This window comes from Pistacia vera, unplaced genomic scaffold, assembly GCF_008641045.1.
Source record: "Pistacia vera cultivar Batoury unplaced genomic scaffold, PisVer_v2 Contig578, whole genome shotgun sequence".
In the NCBI taxonomy this organism is placed as follows: domain Eukaryota; kingdom Viridiplantae; phylum Streptophyta; class Magnoliopsida; order Sapindales; family Anacardiaceae; genus Pistacia; species Pistacia vera.
In genome coordinates this window covers 772,678-788,985 of record NW_022196421.1, presented here as the reverse complement: position 1 = coordinate 788,985, position 16,308 = coordinate 772,678, and the positions used below count along the sequence as shown (strand labels likewise).

General features: G+C 37.0%; 2 protein-coding genes and 1 pseudogene across 2 annotated transcripts; all 3 read left to right on the top strand.

Annotated features, from left to right (window-relative positions):
• Nucleotides 1-1,102: 1,102 nt before the first annotated feature.
• LOC116109360 (glyoxylate/hydroxypyruvate reductase HPR3-like) lies at nt 1,103-3,352 on the top strand. The gene is made up of 2 exons (XM_031395586.1): nt 1,103-1,711; nt 2,696-3,352. The coding sequence occupies exons 1-2, from the start codon at nt 1,226-1,228 to the stop codon at nt 3,218-3,220; spliced, it is 1,011 nt and encodes a 336-aa protein (XP_031251446.1). The 5' UTR covers nt 1,103-1,225; the 3' UTR covers nt 3,221-3,352.
• A 3,828-nt stretch (nt 3,353-7,180) lies between these two features.
• LOC116109325 lies at nt 7,181-9,950 on the top strand (annotated as a pseudogene).
• A 3,009-nt stretch (nt 9,951-12,959) lies between these two features.
• Nucleotides 12,960-15,208, top strand: LOC116109359 (glyoxylate/hydroxypyruvate reductase HPR3-like). Its single transcript, XM_031395585.1, has 2 exons — nt 12,960-13,568; nt 14,553-15,208. The coding sequence occupies exons 1-2, from the start codon at nt 13,083-13,085 to the stop codon at nt 15,075-15,077; spliced, it is 1,011 nt and encodes a 336-aa protein (XP_031251445.1). The 5' UTR covers nt 12,960-13,082; the 3' UTR covers nt 15,078-15,208.
• The last annotated feature ends 1,100 nt before the right edge of the window (nt 15,209-16,308 follow it).

Sequence of the window (16,308 nt, the reverse complement as noted above, 5' to 3'; positions counted from 1 at the left end):
TTGATGATTAATTGAATAAAAATTATCCATTGAATAAACAATGCTCCATTACTCTTTTTCCATTGTCAGATTTTTTATAAAGTAGTGAAAGCACATACAATAACAACAAGATCACATTCAAATCATAAACATAAAGAATTGATTTATACATACATGCACATATTACAAATGCTCAAAAAAGGTATTGCAAAAAACAAAGAAGGAGATACCCACATTACTAGAATGCCAAGCTTCTTCGGTCACACATGAATTGTCTCTTCTTTATAAGTTTCGTGACCCACCTGCAAATAAATATAACACTCAAATCATCAACCTTACCACAGTTACATAGATATTACCGCAAAACGAAAAAAACTTTTCTTTCCAACACAACCTACAGTAAATGAAAATAAAAAAAGTATAAACAAAGATGACTGCCTCCAAAAGTTCAAACACTCGCACACTTAAACTTATCGTTGACAGCCTCAACGATTACGGACTTCAAAAGTCGCGACTTAGAAAACCAACTCGTCACTAGAAGTCGTTCGCCGGTAAAAGTCGTTGTCAATAACCCTTAACCGCTACCGTTAACAATGTACACAAACGCTAAACTCGCCAATTGCTACTCCACCGCTAGTCTACCCAGATCACCGTAAACAGTCACTAGAAAGGTAGTCGAAGATGTTAACTAAAAACCTAAGAGTCGCCGCTTCTAGAACACGCAAACGTTGTGTTTCCTTTTCCTTTTCTTTCAAAAGTCATGAGTGTTTCAGTTTCCTTTTCTTCACATGTCAACTGTCATGGACACTTGTTAATGCCCCAACCTTACACTTCAATTTCAATTTCAAATTTTAATTTTTTATTAAAATATTATTTGATAATAATGCCCTTACTTTTATCCGTCGTTTGACCATTATACCCCTTTACATTACAAAAACTACCAATGGAACTTCCTAGTGGGTGGTAATTTGGTGTTTTGAAATTTTTTGGGTGGAAAATTGTCATTAAGGCAAACCTTGGGTGGGCAATAGTCGTTTACTCAAATATAGTGTCAAAACAACTTTGTTAAGCAATCATCTAGTTTTACATAAATTTAAACAATTAGCCAACCCCGAGTCCCCGACTCAGTGACTAACTTCAATTTATTTTCGGAACCCCTAATGTTTCTCTCCCCAAACATACATACCATCAAAGCATTTCGCCTGCAGACGTTACATTTTTTCTTCTCCCAAATCATCACACCAGCATGTCTGAATCTGAAACGCAATCAAACCAAAGCCGAAACCAACAAGATCTTCCTGTTGTTCTAATTCACCGCCTCTCTATTTTCAACTTCTCCTTCAGCACTCGCCTCCAAACTCACTTCACTCTCGTTGACCCTCTCCTCCACTCGCCTGAGCCCGACTCAATTCACTCCTTCCTCTCCCGCCACGCTACTTCCATTAGCGCCCTCCTCTGTGTGGGCCCATCTCCAATCACCTCCCAAACTCTTTCTCTTCTTCCTTCCTTGCAAATTGTTGTGGGCACCAGCGCCGGCATTGACCACGTTGACCTCATCGAGTGCCGCCGACGTGGCATCATTGTCACTAACGCTGGTCACGCCTTCTCTGAAGACGTCGCTGATTATGCTCTCGCTTTGTTGATTGATGTTTTGCGGAGAGTCTCAGCCAGTGATCGCTTTGGTCGCTCCGGGATGTGGCCAAAATATGGGACATATCCAGTTGGTTCTAAGGTTTGGTCTTTTTATTTTATTTTCATTTTTTGTTCTAAGTTGATTTTTATTATGTACATTCGATTATTGGGTGAGTTTGATTTTTATTTTTGACATATACAAACAAATTTGTTATATTGATTGCTTTAATGGAAATTATATTAGCTAAGGGTTGGACTAGTACCCAATCGTTTAGAAAAATATGGATTTTTAGCGTTTGAATTTTTTGAGATTGTTTTGAGATAACCTAGAAATGTCTGGCACCCGCTTAAGGGCATCATCGTTTGGAAAAATTGAGTAGGTTGTCTTGATCATCAATTATGGTTGAATTTGATGTTGTTTTGGAGATGATGCTCATGATAAAATTGACATGTAATTAGTGGAACAGTTTTAAGAAAATATGATATCACTGAAAGCCTCCTTTGATGATTTCAGAGGATCACCGTCTTCTATTGTTACAACAACTATTTTGCCCTAGATACATAGAATTAGTAGTCATTAGCATTATAAGATAATGAAGCTTTGATAAATACAATTGGTTATTAATTCTTCTCTCTGGTTTTATCTTTATTTATTAACATTGAGTTTTTTTTTGTGTCAAATACCTTGGAAGAGTAGAAAATTTAGAATGACTGCTTTAGACAATTCTAATTTAGTTAATATTTGGTAAAGCATCCTGATTTCCAACTTGTGGTTTGGTAAGTATTAGCGTCATTTTGGACTATATACAGTTAATGAATTAATAGATTTATGCAATCATTTAATTTGTTAGTTCGAGCCTTCTTGTGCGTAACTTGATTTTCCTTGATGTGATTACCAGTGTCTGTCACTAAAGAATTAGTCGGGAAAATGCATGAGGGTTTGGCAAACTTAACTCTGCACTTTCCATCTCTCCATCTTTTCTTACTTTTTGTCAGACGAAAACATTATAGATTTCTTTATTAGATGTCAAATACTTCTCAGTATGTTATGCATTTTTCTTACATGCCATGGTGTTAATTACAGTTAGGAGGAAAGAGAGTTGGGATTGTAGGACTGGGAAGCATAGGCTCTGAAGTTGCTAAAAGGCTTGTGGCCTTTGGTTGCAGCATTGCTTACACATCAAGAAAGAAGAATCCAGCTATCTCATACCCATTTTATGCGAATGTCTGTGACCTTGCCACTAATAGTGATGTCCTCATTGTTTGTTGTGCGTTGACAGACGAAACTCGCCATATGATCAATAAGGATGTCATGACAGCACTAGGAAAGGAAGGGGTAATAATAAATGTTGGACGTGGTTCTCTTATTGATGAGAAGGAGCTAGTGCAGTTTTTGGTGCAGGGGGAACTTGGTGGAGCAGGTCTTGATGTGTTTGAGAAAGAACCTGATGTGCCAAAAGAACTGTTTACTTTAGATAATGTTGTATTGTCACCACATCTTGCTGTCCTGACCCCGGAATCTTTTGCAGCTCTGCAGGAAGTGATCCTGGGAAACTTGATGGCTTTTTTCACAAATAAGCCACTGCTGTCGCAGGTCCAGCTTGAGTGAAAGCACTCTTGATTCTTCACCCACGTTATTTTTCAAGATTACAAAATTGTATTTATAATGTAACAATAAAGACTTCAAGATTATAAATGAACCAACTGTTTATTGATTGATTGAGTATCGTAATGTTTTTGAATTATAAAAAACTCGAAGCTGCTGTTATTTTGTGCTCTTGTTATATGGGGGCCGCCTTACAATAGTGAAGGTTCAATCTTTGATGGTCTGACATTCATCACAGGGCGAACTGGATTTGGAAAAGATTATAACCATATTAGTCAGAAGGTTTCAGATTGGCTTGTAATTCCGTGAATGTTGCTGATAGGAGAAATACTACTGACATGAAGTCCATCCAAATGCTATTCACTACAATTTTTAGAACAACTGCATGCAGTTGATACGAGATTACATTTTTTTTTATTATGATTTTTCAAAGTTGAAAACAAAGCAAAACACAACGTTCAAGATTCAGTTGATAACAATAGCTAGCGACTTTGTTTCTCCAAAGCCTTAACAAATATCCATGGTTTCTAAAGAAAATCAAGAAACCTTCATTAATTCTCAAGAACGTGATAAGGAGCCTCCTTGACTCCTCTGATTCTTCTAAAACCACTTAGTCTTTCCTCATAGGACGCGCTCAATCATACGTGCTCTCCTTTGCATTGGCTAAATCCCGACCACCTCCGAGATTTTGGATCTCCTACCATGTTTGGAGCTCATAGCCATAGGGGAATCCAGAGCTGGCATTGAACTCATTGACTTCGGAGAGCGCAGGAGACAGGACCCGGGGTAGCATTTTCAGCAATGCTAGTGCTGCCTTTTCTGAGGGTGCTGCAGATTGTGCAGCGGCGCTATTGATAGATACTCTGCATAGAATATCAGCTTTGGATCGATTTGTTCCTGCTGGGTTGTGGTCTATGAAGGAATAGTGCCTTTGGAATTGCTTTTAAAAACTGATTTAAGTTTGAACTTGAAAATAATCAGTTTTATAAAAGGAATTTAAAACTAGTATGGTTAGCTTTTAAAAATCAGATTGTTTCTAAAGCCAATTTTTCAATGTAAAATGACAAATATATCCATACACAATTTTTCAAATTATAAATTGAACTTAAATAAACATTTAATCCATTGATATATATATATATATTTTTTTTTTATAAATTAAAAAACAAATTGATATGGCAATGGTTGCTAGCACCAACGTTGATTGGTGGTCAACGCTGATCAAAGGTGGCGCTTTAGTGCCAAATCCAATCCCTTAAGGATCAGAACTAACCGATCTAGAGGAATCCGGTTGAATCACCGGATTCCTGTGTTGACTTTTTGCATAGAAGGTAGTGGAATCTTTTGACGCCTTCTACAGCCAATTCAACTACATAGAGGAAATTTTCAGGTAACCATCAATCAACATCAACATTCAGCAGCAAATTTATTAATGGGCACACAATCAAATTCAAGAACAGATATGCAAGTGTGCGTACAAGGCTGCTCTTAGAATTTCCTAAATAGCAAGGAACCCCAATAAATTGTATTATTCTTGCAAATATGGTAAGTGTCATTATTTCCAATTTTGAATTCCTGGTGAGGATGAAATATACAATCCTCTAACAACCTTCCAATTAAAAGTGGAATCAAATGAACAATCAAGGGTATGTTGGTGGAAGAGGGTTAATTTTTTAGAAGCAGCTCAATGATGAGTTCTTGAAAATGCATTTATAATTAGTGGTGGCACGGTCACATGAAGATATTGTTGTGCAGCGGAAATACAAACTTTAATGCAAGCTATTGAAATATAATAATAACTCTACTAGTGTATAAATAAATGGCCACAATAAGTGCAAAAATAAAGAACATCAAGAATTAACGAGGTTTGGTATTATCATCTACGTTGTGTGGCGTTGCAAAAAAACTCCACTATTCTTGAAGAATATTACAACTTTTTGGGCTGTAATGACTGCTTTATACTAGGGTACTCACAGAAGTATATCAAGTAGAATACATGTATATTTATAAAAGTACATGGGCCCAAAATTGTCTTTTATTACATATAAACATTCTTTATACAAAATAGAATATCATTTACAAAATGCCATTAAAACAGCGGACAGTGTAGCTATTGCTGCTCGCTTGCCAATGCCCGTCCAACCGCGTTCTCATCTAGATCCTGTATCCACAAAGAAAACAACTGGGTGAGCACAAAATAATGCTCAGTAAGTAAATCCTCTACGACTGTCCCCGTAACTTCTTTCTTTTAATTCTTTCCTTACACTTTTCTCATCTCATTTATTATTTTCTCTTTCACACAGCTCTCGCTTACTTAACTTTTGCTATATGTCACGGCCTCATCTTACCGGAGGCACGACCGGGTGGAGTTCACACAGCACCAACCCACTCTTCGTGACTTTCTGGTGGAGATCACAAAGCACCAACCCACTCTTCGTGACTTTCGGGTGGAGATCACAAAGCACCAACCCGCTTTTCATAACTATTGGGTGGAGATCACAGAGCACCAACCCATTTTTCATATTTTCTTATTCTCTCTACTCTTAGAGTAGTTCATACACATAGTTCTCTACTCTTTCTCAAGCCACTTCTCAATGCACAATTAATCTTCTCCACTAATGTACTCATGCAATGCCAACATGCAATGTTGCAAGAATTAAGGTTTACTACTCATGATTTTCTTAGGCATTTCATCAAACAACTAATGTGCATACATAAACTCTACTTTATCTATGGTTCTATCCCTCTCTTGAACCATCCAAAATGGGAGAAAACTTCCTCACAAAATTATAATCCCTGTCATAAAATAACACTTCCAAATAGATTTATCAATCTCCTCCAATTTCATCTCAAACTACCTTCTCTCATCACTACATATTCATCACATATTAACACTCCTCATCACTGAAGTGTATCAACAACTATACAACAAATACTCATCTCAACCCAATTTCTCAATAGCATAACATACACATACATATATAAATCTCTACTCACAAGATTGCTCAAATTTCAACTTGGGTTGGATTTACTTACCTTGTAATGGAGAGATCACACTAGTGCTTTCCTTTCCTTTAAAAACTTGTCTCTTCTCTACAACTTTGCACAAGAAAACCACAAGAGTTTAATATACAAATATAGGCAAAACTTCACATCTAAAGCAAGAATCCTTACCTTAGGATGCCTTAAATCAAGGTTCTACCAAAATCCAACAAAAAACCTTCAAAGATCCTTGAAAGATGGAAGGAAGAATTGAGAGGAAATGGTGAAAGAGTATGGCGGTGGAAGAAGAATGAATGAAGGGTTTATGAAGCTTATTCCCTTTTTAGCTCAACATATATTCATCCATTCCCATATTGCCCTTGCTCTTTCTCTAAAATTTCATCTTTGTCATTTAATTCATTACAAACACACCCCCACTCTAATATGTTCTCCATAAAATTCTCTTACATTTTACTCCCCAATTTTCCTGCTAACTAAGGGTAGAAAAGTCATTTTGCCCCTATTGAGTGTTTCAGTTTCCTTTTCTCACATGTCAACTGTCATGGACACTTGTTAATGCCCCAACTACACTTCAATTCAATTTCAAATTTTAATTTTTTATTAAAATATATTTGATAATAATGCCCTATTTTATCCGTCGTTTGACCATTAACCCCTTTACATTACAAAACTACCAATGGAACTTCCTAGTGGGTGGTAATTTGGTGTTTTGAAAATTTTGGGTGGAAATTGTCATTAAGGCAAACCTTGGGTGGGCATAGTCGTTACTCAAATTAGTGTCAAAACAACTTTGTTAAGCAATCATCTAGTTTTACATAAATTTAAACAATTAACACCCCCGACTCAGTGACTAACTTCAATTTATTTCGGAACCCCTAATGTTTCTCTCCCCAAACATACAAGAATCAAAGCATTCGCCTGCAGACGTTACATTTTTCTTCTCCAAATCATCACACCAGCATGTCTGAATCTGAAGCAATCAAACCAAAGCCGAAACCAACAAGATCTTCTGTTGTTCTAATTCACCGCCTCCCTATTTTCAACTTGTCCTTCAGCACTCGCCTCCAAACTCACTTCACTCTCGTTGACCCTCTCCTCCACTCGCCTGAGCCCGACTCAATTCACTCCTTCCTCTCCGCCACGCTACTTCCATTAGCGCCCTTCTTGTGTGGGCCCATCTCCAATCACCTCCCAAACTCTTTCTCTTCTCCTTCCTTGCAAATTGTTGGGCACCAGCGCCGGCATTGACCACGTTGACCTCATCGAGTGCGCCGAGTGGCATCATTGTCACTAACGCTGGTCACGCTTCTCTGAAGACGTCGCTGATTATGCTCTCGCCTGTTGATTGATGTTTTGCGGAGAGTCTCAGCCAGTGATCGCTTTGGTCGCTCCGGGATGTGGCCAAAATATGGGACATATCCAGTTGGTTCTAAGGTTTGGTCTTTTTATTTTATTTTCATTTTTTGTTCTAAGTTGATTTTTATATGTACATCGATTATTGGGTGAGTTTGATTTTTTTTGACATATACAAACACATTTGTTATTTGATTGCTTTAATGGAAATATATTAGCTAAGGGTGGACTAGTACCCAATCGTTTAGAAAAATATGGATTTTTAGCGTTTGAATTTTTTGAGATTGTTTTGAGATAACCTAGAAATGTCTGGCACCCGCTTAAGGGCATCATCGTTTGGAAAAATGATAGGTTGTCTGATCATCAATTATGGTTGAATTTGATGTTGTTTTGGAGATGATGCTCATGATAAAATTGACATGTAATTAGTGGAACAGTTTTAAGAAAATATGATATCACTGAAAGCCTCCTTTGATGATTTCAGAGGATCACCGTCTTCTATTGTTACAACAACTATTTTGCCTAGATACATAGAATTAGTAGTCATTAGCATTATAAGATAATGAATCTATGATAAATACAATTGGTTATTAATTCTTCTCTCTGGTTTTATCTTATTATTAACATTGAGTTTTTTTTGTGTCAATACCTTGGGAAGAGTAAATTTAGAATGACTGCTTTAGACAATTCTAATTTAGTTAATATTAGGTAAAGCATCCTGATTTCCAACTTGTGGTTTGGTAAGTATAGCGTCATTTTGGACTATATATAAGTTAATGATTAATAGGTTTATGCAAACATTTAATTGTTTAGTTCGAGCTTCTGTGCGTAACTTGATTTTCCTTGATGTGATTACCAGTGTCTGTCACTAAAGAATTAGTCGGGAAAATGCATGAGGGTTTGGCAAACTTAACTCTGCACTTTCCATCCCATCTTTTCTTACTTTGTCAGACGAAAAACATATAGAATCTTTATAGAGTCAAATACTTCTCAGTAGTTATGCATTTTTCTTACATGCATGGTGTAATTACAGTTAGGAGGAAAGAGAGTTGGGATTGTAGGACTGGGAAGCATAGGCTCTGAAGTTGCTAAAAGGCTTGTGGCCTTTGGTTGCAGCATTGCTTACACATCAAGAAAGAAGAATCCAGCTTCTCATACCCATGTTATGCGAATGTCTGTGACTTGCCACTAATAGTGATGTCCTCATTGTTTGTTGTGCGTTGACAGACGAAACTCGCCATAGATCAATAAGGATGTCATGCAGCACTAGGAAAGGAAGGGGTAATAATAAATGTTGGACGTGGTTCTCTATTGATGAGAAGGAGCTAGTGCAGTTTTGGTGCAGGGGGAAGTTGGAGCAGGTCTTGATGTGTTTGAGAAGGAGCCTGATGTGCCAAAGAACTGTTTACTTAGATAATGTTGTATTGCACCACATCTTGCTGTCCTGACCCCGGAATCTTTCGCAGCTCTGAGAAGTGATCCTGGGAAATTGATGGCTTTTTTCACAAATAAACCACTGCTGTCGCAGGTCCAGTTGAGTGAAAGCACTCTTGATTCTTCACCACGTTATTTTTCAAGATTACAAAATTGTATTATAATGTAACAAAAAGACTTCAAGATTATAAATGAACCAACTGTTTATTGATTGATTGGTATCGTAATGTTTTTGAATATAGAAAACTCGAAGCTGCTGTTATTTTGTGCTCTTGTTATATGGGGGCCGCCTTACAATAGTGAAGGTTCAATCTTTGATGGTCTGACATTCATCACAGGGCGAACTGGATTTGGAATAGATTATAACCATATTAGTCAGAAGGTTTCAGATTGGCTTGTAATTCCGTGAATGTTGCTGATAGGAGAAATACTCTGACATGAAGTCCATCCAAATGCTATTCACTACAATTTTTAGAATAACTACATGCAGTTGATACGAGATTACATTTTTTTTTTTTGTATTTTTCAAAGTTGAAAACAAAGCAAAACACAACGTTCAGATTCAGTTGAAACAATAGCTAGCGACTTTGTTTCTCCAAAGCTTAACAAATATCCATGGTTTCTAAAGAAAATCAAGAAACCTTCATTAATTCTGAAGAACGTGATAAGGAGCCTCCTTGACTCCTCTGGTTCTTCTAAAGCCACTTAGTCTTTCCTCATAGGACGCGCTCAATCATACGTGCTTCCTTTGCATTGGCTAAACCGACCACCTCCGAGATTTTGGATCTCCTACATGTTTGGAGCTCATAGCCATAGGGGAATCCAGGCTGGCATTGAACTCATTGACTTCGGAGAGCGCAGGAGACAGGACCGGGGTAGCATTTTCAGCAATGCTAGTGCTGCCTTTTCTGAGGGTGCTGCAGATTGGCAGCGGCGCTATTGATAGATACTCTAAATAGAATATAGCTTTGGATCGATTTGTTCCTGCTTGGTTGTGGTCTATGAAGGAATAGTGCCTTTGGAATTGCTTTTAAAAACTGATTTAAGTTTGAACTTGAAAATAATCAGTTTTATAAAAGGATTAAAACTAGTTTTTCCTTGATTTTCTCTAAGTTTATAGTTAAGCTAATTTCTTCAAAGAATTGGTTCAAATAGGAGGAGGAAAACCAAGTTCTTTGAAGGTTTTCGCTATTTAGGACGAGCTTCACGAGAGTAAGTGGAAAATCTAAACCCTAACTTTTCTTTTTTTGCAAAATATGATATAAATGATTTACTCTAGCATTATTAATGTTTAAATTGCTTAAATCCTTTGATTTTTGCTATGGAAATGTGTTTGATACAAGACTATTCTTTAGATTTGAAAAGTGATATGAGAATGATCGAATTTTCGATGAAAATTGGCTAAGATTGTTATTAAGACTTGTATTTTGTTTTAGCCTCTTATTCTATAATATGAATTAATATTTTGTGATATGTTTCGTTTTGAATAAAGGCATGAGATCTATGGAAAGTTGTAAATACAAAACATGTAGTTTCAAACTGCCATATATAGTACCTATCCCCCTCATGATATTGATTGGATCCTACGCATGCGCATGGTTGGTCATTTTGCCGGCCAAAGTGGGTCGAAGGCCTGAGCGAGGCAGATATCGCTACATTTGATTGTTTTGCCGGCCAAAAGGGGGCCGAAGGTCTGAGCGAGGCAGATATCGCTAGACAGGATAGATTTAGCATTCAACCTGCGCGATGTTAGACCTTGCCCAGTTGGATGGGTTCACATCTGGGTACTAGTTATGGTGAGGAATTTTACATGAAGTTGGGAAATGTTTTATATTTATATACATCGTTTATGGAAGCAAAAATTTTATAAATATAAATGTTCTGTTGTATATTAAAACGATTTCTCCCTTTTCCCCACTCACTGAGTATTTCTAGCTCACCTTTTTTTTTATGTTTCGTTTTTCCCCCCACCAGGTCAAGAAGAGAATCGTGCAGAAGAGTGATTTTCGCTCGAAGTTGGGCCACACGACTCCATTTGGGCAAGTGTACAACCGATAAAGTTTTCTTTTGCATTATAGAGACTTAGGTTTGGCTCTATTATCATGTGCCATTTCATGCTCTATTTTGGAATTGTAAAAATATATATATAAAACCTGATACCAAATAGTCCTCTTATTTTTGTAAAAGAATTACTGATGAATGTATATAATGATGCAAAGAGGAAAACATTTGTAAAGATATTCAGGAAAACAAATTTTATTGTTTTCATGGTTTTACAGATTTTAACATGGCACGTCTCGGTCACCTAAGTCTCATGGGTGCGCCCAGAGCTCGTGGGATAGGGAGGGTCGGGACGGGTCATGTCATGTACTACACCTGCTCACGTTTAGACTTGTAATCATTGCCCTAAAACCTTCTACTATAAATAGAGGGCTCCCCCTCTCATTTTCGGGATTCTGATAAAAAAACTCATATTCTGATTGTAACCTTTTACTCTCAAAACACAGATAACCTGTGAGAAAGAGACTAACTTGATATTCTCTTTGAATAATTAGTCACTTGTACCTTTACTCGCTATTCGCTATACGCGACCTCTTATAACCTCATAAATATATAAAAGAACAGTGGACATAAGATTCGCTTTAAGTATCCAAACCACTTCAAAAATCATTTTCCATTTACTTTATTGCATTTTCCATTCATGTGTAATTTTTAAGCCAGCTTAGCACTTTGCACGTGCGAATCGTTGGTGTCAAAATTAAGCATCAACAAAGTACATCCAGAACCACAATTTTAACAATTAAAATCTAACTTCACAATTTTCAATAATTTCAATATAAAATAAATGGATTGATGATTAATTGAATAAAAATTATCCATTGAATAAACAATGCTCCATTACTCTTTTTCCATTGTCAGATTTTTTATAAAGTAGTGAAAGCACATACAATAACAACAAGATCACATTCAAATCATAAACATAAAGAATTGATTTATACATACATGCACATATTACAAATGCTCAAAAAAGGTATTGCAAAAAACAAAGAAGGAGATACCCACATTACTAGAATGCCAAGCTTCTTCGGTCACACATGAATTGTCTCTTCTTTATAAGTTTCGTGACCCACCTGCAAATAAATATAACACTCAAATCATCAACCTTACCACAGTTACATAGATATTACCGCAAAACGAAAAAAACTTTTCTTTCCAACACAACCTACAGTAAATGAAAATAAAAAAAGTATAAACAAAGATGACTGCCTCCAAAAGTTCAAACACTCGCACACTTAAACTTATCGTTGACAGCCTCAACGATTACGGACTTCAAAAGTCGCGACTTAGAAAACCAACTCGTCACTAGAAGTCGTTCGCCGGTAAAAGTCGTTGTCAATAACCCTTAACCGCTACCGTTAACAATGTACACAAACGCTAAACTCGCCAATTGCTACTCCACCGCTAGTCTACCCCGATCACCGTAAACAGTCACTAGAAAGGTAGTCGAAGATGTTAACTAAAAACCTAAGAGTCGCCGCTTCTAGAACACGCAAACGTTGTGTTTCCTTTTCCTTTTCTTTCAAAAGTCATGAGTGTTTCAGTTTCCTTTTCTTCACATGTCAACTGTCATGGACACTTGTTAATGCCCCAACCTTACACTTCAATTTCAATTTCAAATTTTAATTTTTTATTAAAATATTATTTGATAATAATGCCCTTACTTTTATCCGTCGTTTGACCATTATACCCCTTTACATTACAAAAACTACCAATGGAACTTCCTAGTGGGTGGTAATTTGGTGTTTTGAAATTTTTTGGGTGGAAAATTGTCATTAAGGCAAACCTTGGGTGGGCAATAGTCGTTTACTCAAATATAGTGTCAAAACAACTTTGTTAAGCAATCATCTAGTTTTACATAAATTTAAACAATTAGCCAACCCCGAGTCCCCGACTCAGTGACTAACTTCAATTTATTTTCGGAACCCCTAATGTTTCTCTCCCCAAACATACATACCATCAAAGCATTTCGCCTGCAGACGTTACATTTTTTCTTCTCCCAAATCATCACACCAGCATGTCTGAATCTGAAACGCAATCAAACCAAAGCCGAAACCAACAAGATCTTCCTGTTGTTCTAATTCACCGCCTCTCTATTTTCAACTTCTCCTTCAGCACTCGCCTCCAAACTCACTTCACTCTCGTTGACCCTCTCCTCCACTCGCCTGAGCCCGACTCAATTCACTCCTTCCTCTCCCGCCACGCTACTTCCGTTAGCGCCCTCCTCTGTGTGGGCCCATCTCCAATCACCTCCCAAACTCTTTCTCTTCTTCCTTCCTTGCAAATTGTTGTGGGCACCAGCGCCGGCATTGACCACGTTGACCTCATCGAGTGCCGCCGACGTGGCATCATTGTCACTAACGCTGGTCACGCCTTCTCTGAAGACGTCGCTGATTATGCTCTCGCTTTGTTGATTGATGTTTTGCGGAGAGTCTCAGCCAGTGATCGCTTTGGTCGCTCCGGGATGTGGCCAAAATATGGGACATATCCAGTTGGTTCTAAGGTTTGGTCTTTTTATTTTATTTTCATTTTTTGTTCTAAGTTGATTTTTATTATGTACATTCGATTATTGGGTGAGTTTGATTTTTATTTTTGACATATACAAACAAATTTGTTATATTGATTGCTTTAATGGAAATTATATTAGCTAAGGGTTGGACTAGTACCCAATCGTTTAGAAAAATATGGATTTTTAGCGTTTGAATTTTTTGAGATTGTTTTGAGATAACCTAGAAATGTCTGGCACCCGCTTAAGGGCATCATCGTTTGGAAAAATTGAGTAGGTTGTCTTGATCATCAATTATGGTTGAATTTGATGTTGTTTTGGAGATGATGCTCATGATAAAATTGACATGTAATTAGTGGAACAGTTTTAAGAAAATATGATATCACTGAAAGCCTCCTTTGATGATTTCAGAGGATCACCGTCTTCTATTGTTACAACAACTATTTTGCCCTAGATACATAGAATTAGTAGTCATTAGCATTATAAGATAATGAAGCTTTGATAAATACAATTGGTTATTAATTCTTCTCTCTGGTTTTATCTTTATTTATTAACATTGAGTTTTTTTTTGTGTCAAATACCTTGGAAGAGTAGAAAATTTAGAATGACTGCTTTAGACAATTCTAATTTAGTTAATATTTGGTAAAGCATCCTGATTTCCAACTTGTGGTTTGGTAAGTATTAGCGTCATTTTGGACTATATACAGTTAATGAATTAATAGATTTATGCAATCATTTAATTTGTTAGTTCGAGCCTTCTTGTGCGTAACTTGATTTTCCTTGATGTGATTACCAGTGTCTGTCACTAAAGAATTAGTCGGGAAAATGCATGAGGGTTTGGCAAACTTAACTCTGCACTTTCCATCTCTCCATCTTTTCTTACTTTTTGTCAGACGAAAACATTATAGATTTCTTTATTAGATGTCAAATACTTCTCAGTATGTTATGCATTTTTCTTACATGCCATGGTGTTAATTACAGTTAGGAGGAAAGAGAGTTGGGATTGTAGGACTGGGAAGCATAGGCTCTGAAGTTGCTAAAAGGCTTGTGGCCTTTGGTTGCAGCATTGCTTACACATCAAGAAAGAAGAATCCAGCTATCTCATACCCATTTTATGCGAATGTCTGTGACCTTGCCACTAATAGTGATGTCCTCATTGTTTGTTGTGCGTTGACAGACGAAACTCGCCATATGATCAATAAGGATGTCATGACAGCACTAGGAAAGGAAGGGGTAATAATAAATGTTGGACGTGGTTCTCTTATTGATGAGAAGGAGCTAGTGCAGTTTTTGGTGCAGGGGGAACTTGGTGGAGCAGGTCTTGATGTGTTTGAGAAAGAACCTGATGTGCCAAAAGAACTGTTTACTTTAGATAATGTTGTATTGTCACCACATCTTGCTGTCCTGACCCCGGAATCTTTTGCAGCTCTGCAGGAAGTGATCCTGGGAAACTTGATGGCTTTTTTCACAAATAAGCCACTGCTGTCGCAGGTCCAGCTTGAGTGAAAGCACTCTTGATTCTTCACCCACGTTATTTTTCAAGATTACAAAATTGTATTTATAATGTAACAATAAAGACTTCAAGATTATAAATGAACCAACTGTTTATTGATTGATTGAGTATCGTAATGTTTTTGAATTATAAAAAACTCGAAGCTGCTGTTATTTTGTGCTCTTGTTATATGGGGGCCGCCTTACAATAGTGAAGGTTCAATCTTTGATGGTCTGACATTCATCACAGGGCGAACTGGATTTGGAAAAGATTATAACCATATTAGTCAGAAGGTTTCAGATTGGCTTGTAATTCCGTGAATGTTGCTGATAGGAGAAATACTACTGACATGAAGTCCATCCAAATGCTATTCACTACAATTTTTAGAACAACTGCATGCAGTTGATACGAGATTACATTTTTTTTTATTATGATTTTTCAAAGTTGAAAACAAAGCAAAACACAACGTTCAAGATTCAGTTGATAACAATAGCTAGCGACTTTGTTTCTCCAAAGCCTTAACAAATATCCATGGTTTCTAAAGAAAATCAAGAAACCTTCATTAATTCTCAAGAACGTGATAAGGAGCCTCCTTGACTCCTCTGATTCTTCTAAAACCACTTAGTCTTTCCTCATAGGACGCGCTCAATCATACGTGCTCTCCTTTGCATTGGCTAAATCCCGACCACCTCCGAGATTTTGGATCTCCTACCATGTTTGGAGCTCATAGCCATAGGGGAATCCAGAGCTGGCATTGAACTCATTGACTTCGGAGAGCGCAGGAGACAGGACCCGGGGTAGCATTTTCAGCAATGCTAGTGCTGCCTTTTCTGAGGGTGCTGCAGATTGTGCAGCGGCGCTATTGATAGATACTCTGCATAGAATATCAGCTTTGGATCGATTTGTTCCTGCTGGGTTGTGGTCTATGAAGGAATAGTGCCTTTGGAATTGCTTTTAAAAACTGATTTAAGTTTGAACTTGAAAATAATCAGTTTTATAAAAGGAATTTAAAACTAGTATGGTTAGCTTTTAAAAATCAGATTGTTTCTAAAGCCAATTTTTCAATGTAAAATGACAAATATATCCATACACAATTTTTCAAATTATAAATTGAACTTAAATAAACATTTAATCCATTGATATATATATATATATTTTTTTTTTATAAATTAAAAAACAAATTGATATGGCAATGGTTGCTAGCACCAACGTTGATTGGTGGTCAACGCTGATCAAAGGTGGCGC